Source organism: Oncorhynchus keta, chromosome 11 (genome assembly GCF_023373465.1).
Source record: "Oncorhynchus keta strain PuntledgeMale-10-30-2019 chromosome 11, Oket_V2, whole genome shotgun sequence".
Classification (NCBI taxonomy): Eukaryota; Metazoa; Chordata; class Actinopteri; order Salmoniformes; family Salmonidae; genus Oncorhynchus; species Oncorhynchus keta.
In genome coordinates, this window is record NC_068431.1 from 1,112,062 (window position 1) to 1,137,214 (window position 25,153).

The following is a 25,153-nucleotide window of genomic DNA, read 5'->3' on the forward strand; positions in this document are numbered from 1 at the left end:
GTGTCGCCAGTGCGTGTCCATAGCCCGGTGCGCTATAGGGCAGCCCCCCGAAAGTGCCATGCGAGTGTGAGCATTGAGCCAAGGCGTATGGTGCCTGCTCAGCGGGTCTGGTCGCCAGTACGCAGTTTCGGGCCAGGGTATCCTGCGCCGGCTCTGTGTGCTGTGTCTCCGGGGTGCTGGGAGGGTGCAGTGCGTCCTCTGCCTGCGCTCCGCTCGTGCCGGGCAAATGTGGGAGTGGAGCCTAAGGGAGAGGTGCGTGTAGTAAGCACTAGATCTCCCATGCTTACCCACAGCCCGGTTAAACCTGTGCCTGCACTCTGGAGGGTCCGGGCTAGAGTAGTTGTCCAGCCTGGGGAAGTGGTGCCAAGGTTGCGCACCAGAGCTCCAGTGCTCCCCCACAGCCCGGTCTTTCAGGCTCCTCCTAACACCAAGCCTCCTGAAGGTCTCCCCAGCCTGGTGGTTCCTGTGGCAGCCCCACGCACCAGGCTGTCTCTCTGTCTCCTCCCTGCAGGTGGCCCCGCCTGTCCGGCGCCGCTGCCGGAGCGTCCCGCCTGTCCGGCGCCGCTGCCGGAGCCTCCCGCCTGTCCGGCGCCGCTGCCGGAGCCTCCCGCCTGTCCGGCGCCGCTGCCGGAGCCTCCCGCCTGTCCGGCGCCGCTGCCGGAGTCTGTCCGGCGCCAGTCCCCCTCTGCCCAGAGGCGCCAGTCCCCTCTGCCCAGAGGCGCCAGTCCCCCTCTGCCCAGAGGCGCCAGTCCCCCTCTGCCCAGAGGCGCCAGTCCCCCTCTGCCCAGAGGCGCCAGTCCCCCTCTGTCCAGAGCTGCCCCTCTGTCCAGTGGGGTCATTGATAAGGGTGGCCATGGTGAGAAAGCCACGGAGGCGGACAATAAGGCGGACTAAGACAATTGTGAAGTGGGGTCCGCGTCCCGCGCCAGAACCGCCACCGCGGACAGACGCCCACCCAGACCCTCCCCTATAGGTCAAGGTTTTGCGGCCGGAGTCCGCACCTTTGGGGGGGTACTGTCACGTTCTGACCTTTATTTCCTGTGTTTTGTATTTAGTTAGTATGGTCAGGGCGTGAGTTGGGTGGGCAGTCTATGTTTGTTTTTCTAGGTTTTGGGAATTTCTATGTTTCGGCCTAGTATGGTTCTCAATCAGAGGCAGGTGTCATTGGTTGTCTCTGATTGAGAATCATACTTAGGGTTTCACTGTGTGTTTGTGGGTGATTGTTCCTGTCTCTGTCGTTGCACCAGATAGGACTGTTTTGAGTTTTCACATTTCTTGTTTTTTTGTAGTCAGTTGTTCATGTGTACCTTAACGTATTAAAAAGAACCATGGACAATTACCACGCCGCGTATTGGTCCTCTGATACGTTTCGCCTCTCCTCTTCGGAAGAAGAGGAGGAAATTCATTACAGCAATGCTACCAAATACTAATTGAGTAAACTTGAGACCCACTGGGAATGTGATGAAAGAAATAAAGGCTGAAAAAAATAATTCTCTCTACTATAGCCGCAGTCTGAGGTCCTGAACACTCTGGAGCAGGTTTTCAACGACATGCAAAAATCGCTGAAGTTGGAGACTTATCTCCCTCACCAACTTCAAACATCAGCTATCTGAGCAGCTAACCGATCGCTGCAGCTGTACATAGTCTATCGGTAAATAGCCCACCCAATTTACCTACCTCATCACCATACTGTTTTTCTTTATTTACTTTTCTGCTCTTTTGCACACCAATATCTCTACCTGTACATGACCATCTGATCATTTATCACTCCAGTGTTAATCTGCAAAATTTTAATTATTTGCCTACCTCCTCATGCCTTTTGCACACAATGTATATAGACTCCCCTTTTTTTCTACTGTGTTATTGACTTGTTAATTGTTTACTCCATGTGTAACTCTGTGTTGTCTGTTCACACTGCTATGCTTTATCTTGGCCAGGTCGCAGTTGTAAATGAGAACTTGTTCTCAACTAGCCTACCTGGTTAATTAAATAAAGGTGAAATAAAAAATTAAAAAGATATTCTGACATTTCACATTCTTAAAATAAATTGGTGATCCTAACTGACCTAAATCAGGGAATTTTTACTGGGATTAACTGTCAGGAATTGTGAAAAACTGAGTTTAAATGTATTTGGCTAAGGTGTATGTAAACTTCCCAATTCAACTGTATCACGGTAACAGTAACTGATGTGTCCTAGTGCATTCAGAAAGTATTCAGACCCCCTTTTCCCCTTTTACAGCCTTATTCTAAAATTGATTGCATTGTTTTTTCCCCTCATCAATCCACACACAATACCCCTTAATGACATCACAACACCCCTTAATGACATCACAACACCCCTTAATGACATCACAACACCCCTTAATGACATCACAACACCCCTTAATGACATCACAATACCCCTTAATGACATCACAATACCCCTTAATGACATCACAACACCCCTTAATGACATCACAACACCCCTTAATGACATTACAATACCCCTTAATGACATCACAATACCCCTTAATGACATCACAATACACCTTAATGACATTACAATACCCCTTAATGACATCACAACACCCCTTAATGACATTACAATACCCCATAATGACATCACAATACACCTTAATGACATCACAATACCCCTTAATGACATCACAATACCCCTTAATGACATTACAATACCCCTTAATGACATCACAATACCCCTTAATGACATCACAATACCCCTTAATGACATCACAACACCCCTTAATGACATCACAACACCCCTTAATGACATTACAATACCCCATAATGACATCACAATACCCCATAATGACATTACAATACCCCTTAATGACATTACAATACCCCTTAATGACATCACAACACCCCTTAATGACATTACAATACCCCATAATGACATCACAATACCCCTTAATGACATCACAATACCCCTTAATGACATCACAATACCCCATAATGACAAACCAAAAACAGGTTATTAGAAATGTTTGTACATTTTATTCAGACCCTTTGCTCAGTTCTTTGTTGAAACCCCTTTGGCAGCGATTACAGCATCGAGTCTTCTTGGGTTTGACGCAACAAGTTTGGCACACCTGTATATGGGGAGTTTCTCATTCCTCTCTGCAGCTCCTTTCATGCTCAGGTTGGATGGGGAGTGTTGCTGAACAGCTATTTTCAGGTTTCTTCAGAGATGTTCGATCGGGTTCAAATCCGAGCTCTGGCTGGGCCACTGAAGGACTTTCAGAGACTTGTCCCGAAACCACTCCTGCATTGTCTTGGCTGTGTGCTTAGGGTCATTGTCTTGTTGGAAGGTGAACCTCAGCCGCAGTCTGAGGTCCTGAACACTCTGGAGCAGGTTTTCATCAAGGCTCTCTCTGTACTTTTCTCTGTTCATCTTTGCTTCGATTCTGACAAGTCCCCCAGTCCCTGCCGCTGAAAAACATCACCACAGCATGATGCTGTCACCACCATGATTCACCGTAGGGATGGTCCCAGGTTTCCACCAGATGTGACGCAGAGCATTCTATCCAAAGAGTTCTATCTTGGTTTCACCAGACCAGAGAATCTTGTTTCTCATGGTCCGAAAGTCTTTAGGTGCCTTTTGGCAAACTCCAAGCGGGCTGTCATGTGCCTTCCGTCTGGTTACTCAGCATCGCAGTGCTAGAGGCATCACTACAGACCCTGGTTCGATTCCAGGCTTTATCACAACCGGCAGTGATTGGGAGGCCCATAGGGCAGCGCACAATTGGCCCAGCATCATCTGAGTTAGGGTTTGGCTTTCATTGAAAATAAGAATTTGTTCTTAACTGACTTGCTTAGTTAAATAAAGGTTAAATAAAAAAATAGAAAAGGCCCGATAAAGAGTGGATCAAGAATATCTCTGCACTTTGCTCAGAGAATCTTGTTTCTCTTAGCTGCCTTTTGGCAACCTCCAAGCGGGCTGTAATGTGCCTTTTACTGAGGAGTGGCTTCTGTTTGGCCATAAAGGCCTGATTGGTGGAGTGCTGCAGAGATGGTTGTCCTCCTGGAAGGTTCTCCCATCTTCACAGAGGAACTCTGTATCTCTGTCAGTGTGACCATTATTGGTCACCTTATTGGTCACCTCCCTGACCAAGATCCTTCTCCCCCGATTGCTCAGTTTGGCCGGGCGTTTTGGTGGTTCCAAACTTTATTTCAGAATGATCGAAGCCACGTTGTTCTTAGGGACCTTCAATGCTGCGGAAATGTTTTGGTACCCTTCCCCAGATCTGTGTCTCAACACAATCCTGTCTCAGAGCTCTACGGATAATTCCTTCGACTTCATGGATTGGTTTTCGCTCTGACATTCACTGTCAACTGTGGGACCTTATATAGACAGGTGTGTGCCTTTCCAAATCATGTCCAATTAATTTAAGTTTCCACGGGTGGACTCCAAGCGAGTTGTAGAAACATCTCAAGGATGTTTCTTAAGGATGATCAATGGAAACAACACCCGAGCAACATTTTGAGTCTCATAGCAAAGGGTGTGAATACTTATGCAAATAAGGTTTTTATTTTGAAAACATTTGCAAAAATGTTCTAAAAACCTGTTTTGGCTTTGTCATTATAAGGTATTGTGTGAAGGTTTATTAATGAAGAAATGTAATTTGATCCATTTTAGAATAAGGCTGTAACGTAACAAAATGTGTAAAAAGGAAGGGGTCTGAATACTCTCTGAATGCATATGAATAACCTCAGTAAACATTTAATTTGGGAGGTATTTCATCTGTTACATGTGTCAAGTCTCCAAATCAGACATAAACAAACTTTCATGACATATAATTAGGCACGCCCTCCCCAATTATTTTGTATAAAATTGTGCAAACTCCAAACATATCGCAGTGCGTGTTGGGATATCACTTCGCTCTGAAGCTTGCAGCCTTGCTGGCTGAAGTGGTTATATAATAATAATATCTATAAGGGGTCTAATTATCACTCCATCAGCTTTGAAACACGAAATTGCGCATTAATGCGTAAATGGAGCGCCAAGGATCGAGGAGAAGAGGATGTTTTGAAATCAGCGCCTCTGTCTTCTGGAGAGGTGGATATGGAGGGAAGTTGCAGTGACATTCAATCATCATCTCTGCTCCCCAATATAATAATAATAATATATTACATTTAGCAGACACTTTTATCCAAAGCGACTCACAGTCATGCGTGTATACATTTTACGTATGAGTGGTCCCTGGAATTGAACCCACTACCCTGGTGTTAGAAGCACTCTACAAATTGAACAACAGAGGACCAGCATAGCCCCGTTCCACTCCCTCTTACTCTCCTCCAGGGTCTGTCTCCTCTCCTCTCTTCACCCTCTCCTCCTCTCCTTCCTCTATTAGTTTGAACCAGTTTTCTCTTCCTATCTTCTCCTCCCTTCACATCATCCCCAGTCCTCTCCTCCTCTCCTCCCTCTATGGTTTGCAGGCAGAGCAGGTCCCAGGTTGTGAGTTGTCTAGCTATGGTTTGTAGCAGGCAGAGCAGGTCACAGGTTGTGAGTCATTTAGTTTTGGAGAGATGGTGTCTGGGACCACTGACTTTAGGAAATCATTCTCTGTAGCCATGATGTGTTTCACCAGGAAGTTGGCTGCCTCGCTGATGTTGGTGTTCTCCTAAAGGGACACGGTAAAACAACAAGGTTAAGAGTAGTTTCAGAGTCTGTTGTTAAACAAAAACAGGCGCTACGTTAACATGGTTCAGTTATAAACACATTGTATGAAAATGTGATCCTCACAGTGCATTCAGAAAGTATTCAGACCCCTTCACTTTTTGCAAATTGTGTTACTTTACAGCCTTATTCTAAACTTGATTCAATTATATTTTTCCTCATTAATCTACAAACAATATACAATAATTACAAAGCGAAAACATGTTTTTAGAAATCTTTGTAAATTCATAAAAATAAAAAATAAACAGAAATACCCTATTTACATAAGTATTCCGTCCCTTTGCTATGAGACTTGAAATTGAGCTCAGGTGCATCCTGTTTCCAATGATCATCCTTGAGATGTTTCTACAATTTGATTGGAGTCCATCTGTGGTAAATTCAATTGGTTGGATATGATTTGGACTGAAAAGAGGAGGGACCCAGGGATGTGTGAGCTTTGGGGACCTTTAACAGAATGTGACTGGCAGAACGACGTGTTGTATGTGGAGGATGAGGGCTGCAGTAGATATCTCAGATAGGGGGGAGTAAGGCCCATAGAGGGTGGCTGAATGAGGACACCACCCCACAAAGCTGTTGTGCATGTTTTCTGTGTGTGTGTGCACATGGGTGCGTATGTGTGTGCATGTGTGTGTGCACATGGGTGCGTATGTGTGTGCATGTGTGTGTGCACATGGGTGCGTATGTGTGTGTTTGTGTTCCCACCTTGGCTGAGGTCTCGAACCAGCCCACAAAGCCATTGTCTTTACAGAACTGGTCCATCTTCACGCCGTTATTGGTCAGAACCTCCCGCCCCTGATCACATTTATTAGCCAATAGGACCGTGGCGATGCTCTGTCCAATAGAGAGGTAAAAGACAAGAAGGTGATGTATGAACAGGATGATTTGAATAGTCCTTTACCATGGTAGAACCAACTCACTGTCCTGCACCCACCTCTCTGTTGGTCAGCATGAGTTTAGAGTCCAGGTCCTCCTTCCACTTGGTGATGGCTTCGAAGGTAGTGGGCCGTGTCACGTCAAACACGATGAACGCGCCCATGGCCTCTCGGTAGTACACACGGGTCATGTTCCCAAACCGCTCCTGACCTACAGGGGAGACAGAGACAGAGATATACTGTTATTGTAACTTTTGGGATTTGAACCATTTTCACCCACACGGTAACCAGAAATGTTCACTATTAGACCAAGAGGACATCCTTGTGATCAAAGGATGACAATTGGGTTCTATGTCTCAGGCAGGACCGCTCAGTAACATTATTTTCTATGTCTCAGGACCGCTCACTAACATGATCTTCTATGTCTCAGGACTGCTCAGTAACATTATCTTCTATGTCTCAGGACTGCTCAGTAACATTATCTTCTATGTCTCCGGACCGTTCAGTAACATTATCTTCTATGTCTCAGGCAGGACCGCTCAGCAACATTAACTTCTATGTCTCAGGACTGCTCAGTAACATTATCTTCTATGTCTCAGGACTGCTCAGTAACATTATCTTCTATGTCTAGGACAAGTCAGTAACATTATCTTCAATGACTCAGGACTGCTCAGTAACATTATCTTCTATGTCTTAGGACCACACAATATAGTAACATTATCTTCTATGTCTCAGGACCGCTCAGTAACATTATCTTCTATGTCTCAGGCAGGACCGCTCAGCAACATTAACTTCTATGTCTCAGGACTGCTCAGTAACATTATCTTCTATGTCTCAGGACCGCTCAGGTAGCAGCACAAAACCAATGGTAGTAACATTATCTTCTATGTCTCAGGGCACAAAGCTCAGTAACATTATCTTCTATGTCTCAGGACCGCTCAGTAACATTATCTTCTATGTCTCAGGACCGCTCAGTAACATTATCTTCTATGTCTCAGGCAGGACCGCTCAGCAACATTAACTTCTATGTCTCAGGACGGCTCCGTGAACATTATCTTCTATGTCTCCGGACCGCTCAGTAACATTATCTTCTATGTCTCAGGCAGGACCGCTCAGCAACATTAACTTTTCTATGTCTCAGGACCGCTGTAACATTAACTTCTATGTCTCAGGACGGCTCCGTAACATTATCTTCTATGTCTCAGGACCGCTCAGTAACATTATCTTCTATGTCTCAGGACCGCTCAGTAACATTATCTTCTATGTCTCGGGACTGCTCAGTAACATTATCTTCTATATCTCAGGACTCTGCTCAGTAACATTATATTCTATGTCTTTGGACCGCCCAGTAACATTATCTTCTATGTCTCAGGCAGGACTGCTCAGTAACATTATCTTCTATGTCTCAGGACCGCTCAGTAACATCATCTTCTATGTCTCAGGCAGAACCGCTCAGTAACATTATCTTCTATGTCTCAGGAGACAGTAAAATTATCTTATATGTCTCAGGACTGCTCAGTAACATTATCTTCTATGTCTCAGGACTGCTCAGTAACATTATCTTATATGTCTCAGGACTGCTCAGTAACATTATCTTCTATGTCTCAGGACCACTCAGTAACATTATCTTCTATGTCTCAGGCAGGACTGCTCAGTAACATTATCTTATATGTCTCAGGACCGCTCAGTAACATTATCTTCTATGTCTCAGGACTGCTCAGCAACATTATCTTCTATGTCTCAGGACCGCTCACTAACATTATCTTCTATGTCTCAGGACTGCTCAGTAACATTATCTTCTATGTCTCAGGACCGCTCAGTAACATTATCTTCTATGTCTCAGGACCGCTCAGTAACATTATCTTCTATGTCTCAGGCAGGACCGCTCAGTAACATTATCTTCTATGTCTCAGGACTGCTCAGTAACATTATCTTCTATGTCTCAGGACCGCTCAGTAACATTATCTTCTATGTCTCAGGACCGCTCAGTAACATTATCTTCTATGTCTCAGGACCGCTCAGTAACATTATCTTCTATGTCTCAGGACTGCTCAGTAACATTATCTTCTATGTCTCAGGACTGCTCAGTAACATTATCTTCTATGTCTCAGGACTGCTCAGTAACATTATCTTCTATGTCTCAGGACCGCTCAGTAACATTATCTTCTATGTCTCCGGACCGCTCAGTAACATTATCTTCTATGTCTCAGGCAGGACTGCTCAGTAACATTATCTTCTATGTCTCAGGACCGCTCAGTAACATTATCTTCTATGTCTCAGGACCACCCAGTAACATTATCTTCTATGTCTCAGGCAGGACCGCTCAGTAACATTATCTTCTATGTCTCAGGACTGCTCAGTAACAGTATCTTCTATGTCTCAGGACCGCTCAGTAACATTATCTTCTATGTCTCAGGACCGCTCAGTAACATTATCTTCTATGTCTCAGGCAGGACCGCTCAGTAACATTATCTTCTATGTCTCAGGACCGCTCAGTAACATTATCTTCTATGTCTCAGGACTGCTCAGTAACATTATCTTCTATGTCTCAGGACTGCTCAGTAACATTATCTTCTATGTCTCAGGACTGCTCAGTAACATTATCTTCTATGTCTCAGCACTGCTCAGCAACATTATCTTCTATGTCTCAGGACTGCTCAGTAACATTATCTTCTATGTCTCAGGACTGCTCAGTAACATTATCTTCTATGTCTCAGCACTGCTCAGCAACATTATATTCTATGTCTCAGACAGGACTGCCAAGGAACATTATCCTCCATTATCCTCCATGTCTCAGGCAGGACTTCTCAGTCTTGCTGGTGTTCCTTAGTGATGAGTGTAGCTACTACAGTCATGGCCAAAAGTTTTGAGAATGACACAAATATTAAGTTTGCTGCCTCAGTGACTTCAGATATTTTTGTCAGATGTTACTATGGAATACTGAAGTATAATTAGAAGCATTTCATAAGTATCGAAGGATTTTATTGACAATTACATGAAGTTGATGCAAAGAGTCAATATTTGCAGTGTTGACCCTTGACCTTAGTTATCACTTTTGCCTTGTGGCAAGGTGCTCCATCATGCTGGAAAATTCATTGTTCGTCACCAAACTGTTCCTGGATGTTTTGGGAGAAGTTGCTCTCGGAGGATGTGTTGGTACCATTCTTTATTCATGGCTGTGTTCTTAGGCAAAATTGTGAGTGAGCCCACTCCCTTGGCTGAGAAGCAACCCCACACATGAATTTTCCCAGGATGCTTTACTGTTGGCATGACACAAGACTGATGGTAGCGCTCACCTTGTCTTCTCCGGACAAGCTTTTTTCCGGATGCCCCAAACAATCGGAAAGGGGATTCATCAGAGAAAAGGACTTTACCCCAGTCCTCAGCAGTCCAATCCCTGTACCTGATTATTTCATTGTAACCCATTGTATTTTTTCCCCTGTGTTTGGGAACGTTACTTTTGTGAGCACCCTGTGGTGCGTTGGTGCTAGTAAAAGACGCACAGCATTGAACTCTGTCTCTGCATTACAACCTTTTGCAGAATATCAGTCTGTCCCTGATGTTTTTCCTGGAGAGAAGTGTCTTCTTTGCTGCCCTTCATGACATCAGAACATCCTCCAAACGTCTTCGCCTCACTGTGCGTGCAGATGCACTCACACCTGCCTGCTGCCATTCCTAAGCAAGCTCTGTACTGGTTGTGCCCTGACCTACAGCTGAATCAACTTTAGGAGACGGACCTGGCGCTTGCTGGACTTTCTTGGGCGCCCTGAAGCCTTGTTTACAACAATTGAACCGCTCTCCTTGAAGTTCTTGATGATCCGATAAATGGTTGATTTAGGTCCATGCTAAATCAACCATGCTAGGTAAAGCTCCGCCTTATCTCAGTTCACTGGTCACGATGGCAACACCCACCCGTAGCACGCGCTCCAGCAGGTGTATCTCACTGATCATCCCTAAAGCCAACACCTCATTTGGCCGCCTTTCCTTCCAGTTCTCTGCTGCCTGCGACTGGAACGAATTGCAAAAATCGCTGAAGTTGGAGACTTTTATCTCCCTCACCAACTTCAAACATCAGCTATCTGAGCAGCTAACCGATCGCTGCAGCTGTACATAGTCTATCGGTAAATAGCCCACCCAATTTACCTACCTCATCCCCATACTGTTTATATTTATTTACTTTTCTGCTCTTTTGCACACCAGTATCTCTACCCGTGCATGACCATCTGATCATTTATCACTCCAGTGTTAATCTGCTGAATTGTAATTATTCGCCTACCTCCTCATGCCTTTTGCACACATTGTATATAGACTCTCTTCTTTTTCTTTTTTTTCTACTGTGTTATTGACTTGTTAATTGTTTACTCCATGTGTAACTCTGTGTTGTCTGTTCACACTGCTATGCTTTATCTTGGCCAGGTCGCAGTTGTAAATGAGAACTTGTTCTCAACTAGCCTACCTGGTTAAATAAAGGTGAAAAAAAGGTGTCAGCAATATCCATGCCTGTGAAGCCCTTTTTGTGCAAAGCAATGATGACGGCACGTGTTTCCTTGCAGGTAACCATGGTTGACAGAGGAAGAACATTGATTCCAAGCACCACACTCCTTTTGAAGCTTCCAGTCTGTTATTCGAACTCAATCAGCATGACATAGTGATCTCGAGCCTTGTCCTCGTCAACACTCACACCTGTGTTAACGAGAGAATCACTGACATGATGTCAGCTCATCCTTTTGTGGCAAAGAGGGACTTTGCAATTAATTGCAATTCATCTGACCACTCTTCATAACATTCTGGAGTATATCCAAATTGCCATCATACAAACTGAGGCAGCAGACTTTGTGAAAATGTATATTTGTGTCATTCTCAAAACTTTTGGCCATGACTGTACTCTTAAAAACATTCAGCTAGCTACAGCTGATTCCATTCTGTTGCCTAGGGGACTAACAGCAAATCAGTGGATAATGTGGTTATATTAGTGGCCATTCCAGAGACAGTTAATGGTCTCCACATTCCATCTTCAACAGACCCATTCCAGAGACAGTTAACAGTCTCCACATTCCATCTAGAACAGACCCATTCCAGAGACAGTTAACAGTCTCCACATTCCATCTAGAACAGACCCATTCCAGAGACAGTTAACAGTCTCCACATTCCATCTAGAACAGACCCATTACAGAGACAGTTAACAGTCTCCACATTCCATCTTCAACAGACCCATTCCAGAGACAGTTAACAGTCTCCACATTCCATCTAGAACAGACCCATTCCAGAGACAGTTAACAGTCTCCACATTCCATCTTCAACAGACCCATTCCAGAGACAGTTAACAGTCTCCACATTCCATCTTCAACAGACCCATTCCAGAGACAGTTAACAGTCTCCACATTCCATCTTCAACAGACCCATTACAGAGACAGTTAACAGTCTCCACATTCCATCTTCAACAGACCCATTCCAGAGACAGTTAACAGTCTCCACATTCCATCTTCAACAGACCCATTCCAGAGACAGTTAACAGTCTCCACATTCCATCTTCAACAGACCCATTCCAGAGACAGTTAACAGTCTCCACATTCCATCTTCAACAGACCCATTCCAGAGACAGTTAACAGTCTCCACATTCCATCTTCAACAGACCCATTCCAGAGACAGTTAACAGTCTCCACATTCCATCTTCAACAGACCCATTACAGAGACAGTTAACAGTCTCCACATTCCATCTTCAACAGACCCATTCCAGAGACAGTTAACAGTCTCCACATTCCATCTAGAACAGACCCATTCCAGAGACAGTTAACAGTCTCCACATTCCATCTTCAACAGACCCATTCCAGAGACAGTTAACAGTCTCCACATTCCATCTAGAACAGACCCATTCCAGAGACAGTTAACAGTCTCCACATTCCATCTTGAACAGACCCATTCCAGAGACAGTTAACAGTCTCCACATTCCATCTTGAACAGACCCATTCCAGAGACAGTTAACAGTCTCCACATTCCATCTAGAACAGACCCATTACAGAGACAGTTAACTGTCTCCACATTCCATCTTGAACAGACCCATTCCAGAGACAGTTAACAGTCTCCACATTCCATCTTCAACAGACCCATTCCAGAGACAGTTAACAGTCTCCACATTCCATCTTGAACAGACCCATTCCAGAGACAGTTAACAGTCTCCACATTCCATCTAGAACAGACCCATTACAGAGACAGTTAACAGTCTCCACATTCCATCTAGAACAGACCCATTCCAGAGACAGTTAACAGTCTCCACATTCCATCTAGAACAGACCCATTCCAGAGACAGTTAACAGTCTCCACATTCCATCTTGAACAGACCCATTCCAGAGACAGTTAACAGTCTCCACATTCCATCTAGAACAGACCCATTACAGAGACAGTTAACAGTCTCCACATTCCATCTAGAACAGACCCATTCTAGAGACAGTTAACAGTCTCCACATTCCATCTTCAACAGACCCATTCCAGAGACAGTTAACAGTCTCCACATTCCATCTTCAACAGACCCATTCCAGAGACAGTTAACAGTCTCCACATTCCATCTTCAACAGACCCATTCCAGAGTGAGTTAACAGTCACCACATTCCATCTTCAACAGACCCATTCCAGAGTGAATTAACAACAGTCTTCACATTCCCAGTCATTACATAGGCTAGGCCTAGTGAAGCAGCATATTCTGCAGGTCTGAGTCTGGTCTAGTCTGGTCTAGTGTAGTCTAGCCTGGTCTGGTGTAGTCTAGCCTGGTCTGGTGTAGTCTAGCCTGGTCTGGTCTAGTCTAACCTGGTCTGGTGTAGTCTAGTATGGTCTAGTGTAGTCTAGCCTGGTCTGGTGTAGTCTAGTCTGGTCTAGTGTAGTCTAGCCTGGTCTGGTGTAGTCTAGTCTGGTGTAGTATGGTCTAGTTTATTTTTATTAATTTCTTTATTTCACCTTTATTTAACCAGGTAAGCTAGTTGAGAACAAGTTCTCATTTACAACTGAGACCTGGCCAAGATCAAGCAAAGCAGTGCGACAGAAACAACACAGAGTTACACAAGGAATAAACAAGCGTACAGTCAATAACACAATAGAAAAAATGTCTATATACACTGTGTGCATGAGGAGGTAAGGCAATAAATAGGCCATGGTAGCAAAGTAATTACAATTTAGCAGATTAACACTGGAGTGATAGATGAGCAGATACTGGTGTGCAAAAAGAGTAGCACAGTAAATAAAAACAATATGGAGATGAGGTAGGTAGATTGAGTGGGCTATTTACCGATAGACTATGTACAGCTGCAGTGATCGGTAAGCTTCTCAGATAGCTGATGTTTAAAGTTAGTGAGGGAAATATGTCTCCAGCTTCAGCGATTTTTGCAAATAGTTCCAGTCATTGGCAGCAGAGAACTGGAAGGAAAGGCGGCCAAAGGAAGTGTTGGCTTTTGGGGTGATCAGTGAGATATACCTGCTGGAGCGCGTGCTACGGGTGGGTGTTGTTATCGTGACCAGTGAGCTGAGATAAGGTGGGGCTTTACCTAGCAAACACTTATAGATGACCTGGAGCCAGTGGGTCTGGGGACGAATATGTAGCGAGGGCCAGCCGACTAGAGCATACAGGTCGCAGTGGTGGGTGGTATAATGTGCTTTGGTAACAAAACGGACTATATCCAATTCGCTGAGTTGGAAGCTATTTTGTAGATGACATCGCTGAGTCGAGGATCGGTAGGATAGTCAGTTTTACTAGGGTAAGTTTGGCGGCATGAGTGAGTGAAGGAGGCTTTGTTGTGAAATTGGAAGTCGATTCTAGATTTAATTTTGGATTGGAGATGTTTAATATGACTCTGGAAGTAGAGTTTACAGTCTAGCCAGACACCTAAGTATTTGTAGTTGTCCATGTATTCTAGGTCAGAACCGTCCAGAGTGGTGATGCTAGTCGGGCGGACGGGAGCATGCAGCGAATGGTTGAAAAGCATGCATTTGGTTTTGCTAGCATTTAAGAGCGGTTGGAGGCCACGGAAGCTCGTTTGGAGGTTAGTTAACACAGTGTCCAAAGAAGGGTCAGATGTATACAGAATGGTGTAGTCTGTGTAGAGGTGGATCAGAGAATCACCAGTAGCAAGAGCGACATCATTGATGTATACAGAGAAAAGAGTATTTTGAACCCTGTGGTACCCCCATAGAGACTGCCAGAGGTCCGGACAACAGGTCCTCTGATTTGACACACTGAACTCTGTCTGCGAAGTAGTTGGTGAACCAGGCGAGACAATCATTTGAGAAACCAAGGCTGTTGAGTCTGCCAATAAGAATACAATGATTGACAGAGTTGAAAGCCTTGGCCAGGTCGATGAAGACGGCTGCACAGTATTGTCTTTTATCAATTGCGGTTATGATATTGTTTAGTACCTTGAGCGTGGCTGAGGTGCACCCATGACCAGCTTGGAAAGGTACGGTGGGATTTGAAATGGTCAGTGACCTGTTTATTAACTTGGCTTCCAAAGACTTTAGACTTTAGACTTTAGTATGGTCTGGTGTAGTCTAGTATTGTCTGATGTAGTCTAGTCTGGTCTGGTGTAGTCTATTTATGTCTGGTGTGGTCTTGTCTGGTCTGTCTGGTTTGTCTAGTCGGGTCTGTCTAGTCTGGTCTAGTATGGTCTGTCTGGTCTGTCTAGTCTGGTCTGTCTGGTCTGTTCTGTCTAGTTTAGTCTAGTATGGTCTGGTGTAGTCTGGGCTAGTCTAGTCTGGTCTGGTGTAGTCTAGTCTGTTCTGGTGTAGTCTAGTGTGGTCTAGTGTAGTCTAGTGTGGTCTAGTGTAGACTAGTATGGTCTGGTGTAGTGTGGGCTAGTCTAGTATGGTCTGGTGTAGTCTAGTGTAGTCTAGTGTAGTCTGGTGTAGTCTAGTGTAGTCTGGTGTACTCTAGTATGGTCTGGTGTACTCTAGTATGGTCTGGTGTAGTGTGGGCTAGTCTAGTATGGTCTGGTGTAGTCTAGTGTAGTCTGGTGTAGTCTAGTGTAGTCTGGTGTAGTCTAGTGTAGTCTGGTGTACTCTAGTATGGTCTGGTGTACTCTAGTATGGTCTGGTGTAGTCTAGTGTAGTCTGGTGTAGTCTAGTGTAGTCTGGTGTACTCTAGTATGGTCTGGTGTAGTCTAGTGTAGTCTGGTGTACTCTAGTATGGTCTGGTGTAGTCTAGTGTAGTCTGGTGTACTCTAGTATGGTCTGGTGTAGTCTAGTGTAGTCTGGTATAGTCTAGTGTGGTCTGTCTGGTTTGGTGTAATCTAGTCAGATCTGTCTGGTCTGTCTATTGTAGACTAGTCTGGTGTAGTCTAGTATGGTCTGGTGTAGTCTAGTCTGGTCTGTTGTAGTTTAGTCTGGTCTAGTCTGGTCTGTCTCATCTGTTCTGTCTGGTCTGTCTAGTCTGGTCTTGTCTGGTCTGTCAAGTCTGGTCTGTCTAGTCTGGTCTGTCTGGTCTGGTGTAGTCTGGTGTGGTCTAGTGTAGACTAGTCTGGTCTGGTGTAGTCTAGTCAAGTCTGGTCTGGTGTAGTCTAGTCTAGTCTAGTCTGGTCTGGTGTAGTCTCGTCTGGTCTGGTGTAGTCTAGTCTGGTCTGGTCTAGTCTAGTCTAGTCTAGTCTGGTCTGGTCTGGTCTAGTCTAGTCTGGTCTGGTGTAGTCTAGTCTAGTCTGGTCTGGTGTAGTCTAGTCTGGTCTGGGCTAGTCTAGTCTAGTCTGGTCTGGTGTAGTCTAGTCTGGTCTGGTGTAGTCTAGTATGGTCTGGGCTAGTCTAGTCTGGTCTGGTGTAGTCTAGTCTAGTCTGGTCTGGTGTAGTCTAGTCTGGTCTGGTGTAGTCTAGTCTGGTCTTGTCTGGTCTAGTCTAGTCTGGTCTGGTGTAGTCTAGTCTGGTCTGGTGTAGTCTAGTCTGGTCTGGTGTAGTCTAGTCTGGTCTGGGCTAGTCTAGTCTGGTCTGGTCTAGTCTAGTCTGGTCTGGTGTAGTCTAGTATTGTCTGGGCTAGTCTAGTCTGGTCTGGTGTAGTCTAGTATGGTCTGGGCTAGTCTAGTATGGTCTGGTGTAGTCTAGTCTGGTCTGGGCTAGTCTAGTCTGGTCTGGTGTAGTCTAGTCTGGTGTAGTCTAGTCTGTTCTGGTGTAGTCTAGTCTGGTCTGGTGTAGTCTAGTATGGTCTGGTGTAGTCTAGTATGGTCTGGTGTAGTCTAGTATGGTCTGGTGTAGTCTAGTATGGTCTGGTGTAGTCTAGTCTGGTCTGGTGTAGTCTGGTGTACTCTAGTATGGTCTGGTGTAGTCTAGTGTGGTCTGGTGTAGTCTAGTCTGGTCTGGTGTAGTCTGGTATAGTCTAGTGTGATCTTTCTGGTTTGGTGTAATCTAGTCAGATCTGTCTGGTCTGTCTATTGTAGTCTAGTCTGGTCTGGTGTACTCTAGTATGGTCTGGTGTAGTCTAGTGTAGTCTGGTATAGTCTAGTGTGATCTTTCTGGTTTGGTGTAATCTAATCAGATCGGTCTCGTCTGTCTATTGTAGTCTAGTATGGTCTGGTGTAGTCTAGTATGGTCTGTTGTAGTTTAGTCTGGTCTAATCTGGTCTGTCTCGTCTGGTCTTGTCTGGTCTGTCAAGTCTGGTCTGTCTAGTCTGGTCTGTCTGGTCTGTCTGGTCTGTCTAGTCTGGTCTGTCTGGTCTGTCTAGTCTGGTCTAGGCTGGTCTGGTGTAGTCCAGTATGGTCTGGTGTAGTCTAGTGTGGTCTAGTGTATTGTGTATTTAACCCTCTGTTTCCCTTCATGTCCTTGTCTGTGGTTGTTTGTTGTATGTATTGGTGCAAGTTATGTTCTGGTGTGCGACGGGTTTTGCATGCCTCTTATTTTATTTAGTAGATTTGGATTTTCTGAGTTTTTGTATATTCATTAAACTGCTCAGTTTATACCAAGTTCACTCTCCTGCGCCTGACTTCCCGGACTCCCCTTCCCAGCTTAGTGCGGATGTTGCCTGTAATCCATGGCTTCTGATTGGGGTATGTACGCACAGTCACTGTGGGGACGACGTCCTCGATGCACTTATTGATAAAGCCAGTGACTGATGTGGTGTACTCCTCAATGCCATCGGAAGAATCTCGGAACATATTCCAGTCTGTGCTGCAAAACAGTCCTGTAGTTTAGCATCTGCTTCATCTGACCACTTTTTTATAGACCGAGTCACTGGTGCTTCCTGCTTTAATTTTTGCTTGTAAGCAGGAATCAGGAGGATGGAGTTGTGGTCGGATTTATCAGGGTGAGGGAGAGTCAACTCTGTGTTTGAAGTCAACTCTCTGAGATTAGTCAACTCTCTGAGATTAGTCAACTCTCTGAGATTAGTCAACTCTCTGAGATTAGAGTCAACTCTCTGAGATTAGTCAACTCTCTGAGTTTAGAGTCAACTCTCTGAGATTAGTCAACTCTCTGAGATTAGTCAACTCTCTGAGATTAGTCAACTCTCTGAGATTAGTCAACTCTCTGAGATTAGTCAACTCTCTGAGTTTAGTCAACTCTCTGAGATTAGTCAACTCTCTGAGTTTAGAGTCAACTCTCTGAGATTAGTCAACTCTCTGAGATTAGTCAACTCTCTGAGTTTAGAGTCAACTCTCTGAGTTTAGAGTCAACTCTCTGAGATTAGTCAACTCTCTGAGTTTAGAGTCAACTCTCTGAGATTAGTCAACTCTCTGAGTTTAGAGTCAACTCTCTGAGATTAGTCAACTCTCTGAGTTTAGAGTCAACTCTCTGTGTTTAGTCAACTCTCTGAGTTTAGAGTCAACTCTCTGAGTTTAGAGTCAACTCTCTGAGTTTAGAGTCAACTCTCTGAGTTTAGAGTCAACTCTCTGAGATTAGTCAACTCTCTGAGATTAGTCAACTCTCTGAGATTAGTCAACTCTCTGAGTTTAGAGTCAACTCTCTGTGTTTAGTCAACTCTCTGTGTTTAGTCAACTCTCTGTGTTTAGTCAACTCTCTGAGTTTAGAGTCAACTCTCTGTGTTTAGTCAACTCTCTGAGATTAGAGTCAACTCTCTGTGTTTAGTCAACTCTCTGTGTTTAGTCAACTCTCTGAGATTAGTCAACTCTCTGAGATTAGTCAACTCTCTGAGTTTAGAGTCAACTCTCTGTGTTTAGTCAACTCTCTGTGTTTAGTCAACTCTCTGTGTTTAGAGTCAACTCTCTGAGATTAGTCAACTCTCTGAGATTAGTCAACTCTCTGAGATTAGTCAACTCTCTGTGTTTAGTCAACTCTCTGAGTTTAGAGTCAACTCTCTGAGTTTAGAGTCAACTCTCTGAGTTTAGAGTCAACTCTCTGTGTTTAATCAACTCTCTGAGTTTAGAGTCAATTCTCTGAGTTTAGAGTCAACTCTCTGAGTTTAGAGTCAACTCTCTGAGATTAGTCAACTCTCTGAGATTAGTCAACTCTCTGAGATTAGTCAACTCTCTGAGATTAGTCAACTCTCTGAGATTAGTCAACTCTCTGAGATTAGTCAACTCTCTGAGATTAGAGTCAACTCTCTGAGATTAGTCAACTCTCTGAGATTAGTCAACTCTCTGAGTTTAGAGTCAACTCTCTGAGATTAGAGTCAACTCTCTGAGATTAGTCAACTCTCTGAGATTAGTCAACTCTGTGTTTAGTCAACTCTCTGAGATTAGTCAACTCTCTGAGATTAGTCAACTCTCTGAGTTTAGAGTCAACTCTCTGAGATTAGTCAACTCTCTGAGATTAGTCAACTCTCTGAGATTAGTCAACTCTCTGAGATTAGAGTCAACTCTCTGAGATTAGTCAACTCTCTGAGTTTAGAGTCAACTCTGAGTTTAGAGTCAACTCTCTGAGATTAGTCAACTCTCTGAGATTAGTCAACTTCTGAGAGTTAGGTCAACTCTCTGAGTTTAGAGTCAACTCTCTGAGATTAGTCAACTCTCTGAGTTTAGAGTCAACTCTCTGAGATTAGTCAACTCTCTGAGATTAGTCAACTCTCTGAGTTTAGAGTCAACTCTCTGTGTTTAGTCAACTCTCTGTGTTTAGTCAACTCTCTGTGTTTAGTCAACTCTCTGAGTTTAGAGTCAACTCTCTGTGTTTAGTCAACTCTCTGAGATTAGAGTCAACTCTCTGTGTTTAGTCAACTCTCTGTGTTTAGTCAACTCTCTGAGATTAGTCAACTCTCTGAGATTAGTCAACTCTCTGAGTTTAGAGTCAACTCTCTGTGTTTAGTCAACTCTCTGAGTTTAGAGTCAACTCTCTGTGTTTAGTCAACTCTCTGAGTTTAGAGTCAACTCTCTGTGTTTAGTCAACTCTCTGTGTTTAGAGTCAACTCTCTGTGTTTAGTCAACTCTCTGTGTTTAGAGTCAACTCTCTGTGTTTAGTCAACTCTCTGTGTTTAGTCAACTCTCTGTGTTTAGTCAACTCTCTGAGTTTAGAGTCAACTCTCTGAGATTAGTCAACTCTCTGAGATTAGAGTCAACTCTCTGTGTTTAGTCAACTCTCTGTGTTTAGTCAACTCTCTGAGATTAGTCAACTCTCTGAGATTAGTCAACTCTCTGAGTTTAGAGTCAACTCTCTGTGTTTAGTCAACTCTCTGTGTTTAGTCAACTCTCTGTGTTTAGTCTAGTAGTCTAGTATGGTCTGGTGTAGTGTGGTCTGGGGTAGTCTAGTATGGTCTGGTGTAGTGTGGTCTGGGGTAGTGTGGTCTGGTGTAGTGTGGTCTGGGGTAGTGTGGTCTGGGGTAGTCTAGTATGGTCTGGTGTAGTGTGGTCTGGTGTAGTGTGGTCTGGGGTAGTGTGGTCTGGGGTAGTGTGGTCTGGGGTAGTGTGGTCTGGGGTAGTGTGGTCTGGGGTAGTGTGGTCTGGTGTAGTGTGGTCTGGGGTAGTGTGGTCTGGGGTAGTGTGGTCTGGGGTAGTCTAGTATGGTCTGGTGTAGTGTGGTCTGGGGTAGTCTAGTATGGTCTGGTGTAGTGTGGTCTGGGGTAGTCTAGTATGGTCTGGTGTAGTGTGGTCTGGGGTAGTCTAGTATGGTCTGGTGTAGTGTGGTCTGGGGTAGTTTAGTATGGTCTGGTGTAGTGTGGTCTGGGGTAGTTTAGTATGGTCTGGTGTAGTGTGGTCTGGTGTAGTGTGGTCTGGTGTAGTGTGGTCTGGGGTAGTCTAGTATGGTCTGGTGTAGTGTGGTCTGGGGTAGTCTAGTATGGTCTGGTGTAGTGTGGTCTGGGGTAGTCTAGTATGGTCTGGTGTAGTGTGGTCTGGGGTAGTCTAGTATGGTCTGGTGTAGTGTGGTCTGGGGTAGTCTAGTATGGTCTGGTGTAGTGTGGTCTGGGGTAGTCTAGTATGGTCTGGTGTAGTGTGGTCTGGGGTAGTCTAGTATGGTCTGGTGTAGTGTGGTCTGGTGTAGTGTGGTCTGGGGTAGTGTGGTCTGGTGTAGTGTGGTCTGGTGTAGTGTGGTCTGGTGTAGTGTGGTCTGGTGTAGTGTGGTCTGGGGTAGTGTGGTCTGGGGTAGTCTAGTATGGTCTGGTGTAGTGTGGTCTGGGGTAGTCTAGTATGGTCTGGTGTAGTGGTGGCAAGTGGAGAAGAGGAAAGGGAACAACGATAGAGGTGGAGAAGAGGAAAGGGAACAACGATAGAGGTGGAGAAGAGGAAAGGGAACAACGATAGAGGTGGAGAAGAGGAAAGGGAACAGAGGTTGTATTTCAGGCCCTGGTTGTTGTGTAAAAAAAACTGCTGTCATAACTGACTCAAAAGAGAGTATCTGTCTGTCTGTCTATCTGTCTGTCTGTCTGTCTGTCTGTCTGTCTGTCTGTCTGTCTGTCTGTCTGTCTGTTGTGACAAACCTTTTCTTTTTGTATTGTCATTAGTGTCACAGGAGTTTTGATGGGATAAAAAGTTGATATAGTAATATTGTATTGTTCATGAACAGACAGCCAAGGCTGTAAAGACAGTTATCGGCAGACAGGTAGGAAGTGAGACAAGTACTGTGTGTGTGTGTGTATGTGTGTGTGTGTGTGTGTGTGTGTGTGTGTGTGTGTGTGTGTGTGTGTGTGTGTGTGTGTGTGTGTGTGTGTGTGTGTGTGTGTGTGTGTGTGTGTGTGTGTGTGTGTGTGTGTGTGTGTGTGTGTGTGTTTACAATGGTTCTACTGTGACTTGCCCTTAAACCTCCCTCACATGGGCTCACATGATCCCACCAATACCTCCACGAGATAGATGAACCGTGAGAGAGAGGGAGAGACAGAGAGAGAGAGAGAGAGAGAGGGAGAGAGAGAGAGAGAGAGAGAGAGAGAGAGAGAGAGAGAGAGAGAGAGAGGGAGAGAGAGAGAGAGAGAGAGAGAGAGAGAGAGAGAGAGAGAGACAGAGAGAGAGAGAGAGGGAGAGAGAGAGAGAGAGAGAGAGAGAGAGAGAGAGAGAGAGAGAGGGAGAGAGAGAGGGAGAGACAGAGAGAGGAGAGGAGAGGAGAGGAAAGTCATACGCTACATAAAATACAGAGTTTCTGAACTCTTCAACTCTGATCCATGAACTCTGATGGAACCACAGCTAGTGGTGATGGAGTGATGAACACATGTTACATATTAAGATGCTGCAACTCCACATTCCATATTGTACTTAAATGCAGCCTAGGCTCTCTTCTTGTTCACAATACAAAGTATGTGGACACCTGCTCGTTGAACATCTCATTCCAAAATCATGGCCATTGATATGAGGTTTGTCCCCCCTTTGCTGCTATAACAGCCTCCACTCTTCTGGGAAGGCTTTCCACTACATGTTGGTACATTGCTGCGAGGACTTGCTTCCATTCAGCCAAAAGAGGTGTTGTTGGGCACTGATGTTGGGCGATTAGGCCTGGCTCTCAGTCGGTGTCCCAATTCATCCCAAAGGTGTTCAATGGGGTTGAGGTCAGGACTGCATGACAGTCAAGTTCTTCCACGCCGATCTCGACAAACCTTTTCTGTACGGACCTTTGTGCAAAGGGGATTGTCATGCAAAAACAGGAAATGGCCACAAAGTTGGAAGCACAGAATCATCTAGAATGCCATTGTATGCTATAGAGTTAAGATTTCCCTTCCCTGGAACTAAGGTGTCTACCATGAAAAACAGCCCCAGACCAGTATTCCTCATCCACCAAACTTTACAGTTGGCTCTATGCATTGGGGCAGGTAGCGTTCTCCTGGCATCCACCAAACCCAGGTTTGTCCGTATGCTATAGAGTTAAGATTTCCCTTCCCTGGAACTAAGGTGCCTACCATGAAAAACAGCCCCAGACCAGTATTCCTCATCCACCAAACTTTACAGTTGGCTCTATGCATTGGGGCAGGTAGCGTTCTCCTGGCATCCACCAAACCCAGGTTTGTCCGTTGGATTGCCAGTTGGTGAAGTGTGATTTATCACTCCACAGAACGCGTTTCCACTGCTCCAGAGTCCAATACCGGTGAGCTTTACTCCACTCCAGCCGACTCTTGGCATTGCGCGTGGTGATCTTAGGCTTGTGTGCGTCTGCTCAGCCATGGAAACGCATTTCATGAAGCTCCCGACGTTCTCGTGCTGACGTTACTTCCAGAGGCAGTTTGGAACTCGGTAGTGAGTGTTGTAACTGAGGACAGACGATTTCTATGCACTACGTTCTTCAGCACTCTGAGGTCCCGTTCTGTTGGCTTGTGTGGCCTGCCACTTCGCGGCTGAGCCGTTGTTGCTCCTAGAGGTTTCCACTTCACATAACAGCATAACAGCACAGTTGACCAGGGCAGCTCTAGCGAGGCAGAAATTTGAGTGACTTGTTGGAAAGGTGTTATTGTGAAGCGCTAGAACTTTAAACGTTGAAAGTCAAAGAGCTCTTCAGTGAGGCCAGTTTACTTGTTTGTCTATGGAGATTGCATGGCTGCGTCCTCAATGTTATACACCTGTGAGCAATTGGTGTGGCTGAAATAGCCAAATCCACTCATTTTGAAGGGGTGTCCACATACTGTTGACCCTGTAGCGTACATTATCATTCCCACCTGTCCATTTTTTTTAAATTAATATAATACAAGACAGTCATTCAACAATTCATTCTCAATGGTTTCTCAGTGCCTCAAATAGAATAACAATAGTTTTTCCCCAATAAGATGTCGTGTTGCCCAACAGCTGTTAACCATATAAATAACTTTTTTCTTGTATGAACGAAGTCGGCAAAAAGGTCTGGATAAGAGCGTCTGCTAAATGACTTAAATGTAAATGTAAATGTAAATGTTTGGATAAATACGCGTTCTAATTGATGGCGATAGCTTTAATTGATAGAGAGGCATACAAGCACAACAGAAGTTGAGATAAGAAGCGTGATTACTTAGTAGGCTAGATAAGGAGCAGTCTATCCTACCGGCTATGTCCCAAAGTTGTAGCCGGACCGTCTCAGAGTCCCAGTTCAGGACCTTCAGGGCGAAATCCACGCCGATGGTGGCTCGGTAGTTGGTGGAGTAAGTCTGATGGACATACCGCTTAATGATGGAGGTCTTCCCCACACCCAAGTCCCCGATCACCAACACCTGGAAACACAGAACACAAGCAGACCCTCATCATCATCATCATCATCATCCTCCTCTATTAGAAATCAGTAGAAATTGTCAAAGCACAACGTCACCCATCATTCTCCACTATAGGCCTAAATCACAAGACATTTCATTCAAAATATCTATCTTATCACAATAACTTAATAAATACGTTGAAAATATAAATATGAGGTTACCTTGTACAGGTGTTCCTTCCCGGGGTTCTGCATCCCGACGGTGGAAAACAGAGGAAGTCGTTGGTTGGTCATGCCAGTTTGAGGTACTGTCCCCCCCCGTAGTTTAATTATATGTTTAGAAGGTGTGTTTGGTTCGAAATTTCGTTTTAAATAGCAGTTCCCTTTCTTCTCTCCTCTCCTCTCTGCTCTTCTCTTCTCGCAAGCACACACACACACACACACACACACACACACACACACACACACACACACACACACACACACACACACACACACACACACACACACACACACACACACACACACACACACACACACACACACACACACACACACACAAAGACACACACACACCCGGTAGGGAGGAATGCCTAGCTGCAGGGGAACATGTGACCCAGGAGCAGCAGCTCTGGTATCGCCTCGTGCCTCGGGGAGGGAGACACACGCTAGGAAGCTCGTGAGAGGCACATTCATGTTGAGATGTCATGGCTGCGTCACGGGAGATTGTAAAGAACATCATCTGGTTGTTAACCAACAATACCGGCTCTGTGACCAGCTGCCATTATGGCTCCTCTAATACAAGTAGCTTACAGTCCACTACAATCACTGTGACCGGCTGCCATTACGGCTCCTCTAATACAAGTAGCTTACAGTCCACTACAATCACTGAATCTTACAACATCCCAAGATGGCCAGTATTTACCCCTGAGCAGGAAAACCTCTCGGCCATATGGATACAGAACAATTCTATCACTCTGGGCCTTGTGTGAATCACTATGCTCCGAGCCATGTGTGAATCACTTTGATCTGGGACCTCTGTGAATCACTATGCTCTGGGCCCTGTGTAAATCACTTTCCTCTGGGACCTCTGTGAATCACTATGCTCTGAACCCTGTGTGAAACACTA

The 25,153-nt window shown here is 44.9% G+C and overlaps 1 protein-coding gene across 1 annotated transcript; it reads right to left on the minus strand.

Moving 5' to 3' along the window:
* Positions 1-4,690: 4,690 nt before the first annotated feature.
* On the minus strand, positions 4,691-24,608 carry LOC118375462 (ras-related protein Rab-38). The gene is made up of 5 exons (XM_035762027.2): positions 24,247-24,608; positions 23,881-24,046; positions 6,609-6,760; positions 6,380-6,508; positions 4,691-5,621 (listed from the first exon to the last, which is right to left on the minus strand). Exons 1-5 carry the CDS (start codon positions 24,316-24,318, stop codon positions 5,469-5,471), a joined length of 672 nt encoding a protein of 223 aa, XP_035617920.1. The 5' UTR covers positions 24,319-24,608; the 3' UTR covers positions 4,691-5,468.
* Between the last annotated feature and the right edge of the window lie 545 nt (positions 24,609-25,153).

Bases quoted from the DNA above. Each gene is read 5' to 3' on its own strand.
- LOC118375462 (XM_035762027.2), bottom strand. From the start codon at position 24,318: ATGACCAACCAACGACTTCCTCTGTTTTCCACCGTCGGGATGCAGAAC. The intron at 6,761-23,880 runs GTAGGATAGACT...TCTCCCCTGTAG, and splicing joins ACAACTTTGGGACATAGCCG to GTCAGGAGCGGTTTGGGAAC. The intron at 6,509-6,608 runs GTGGGTGCAGGA...TCTATTGGACAG, and splicing joins TCATGCTGACCAACAGAGAG to AGCATCGCCACGGTCCTATT.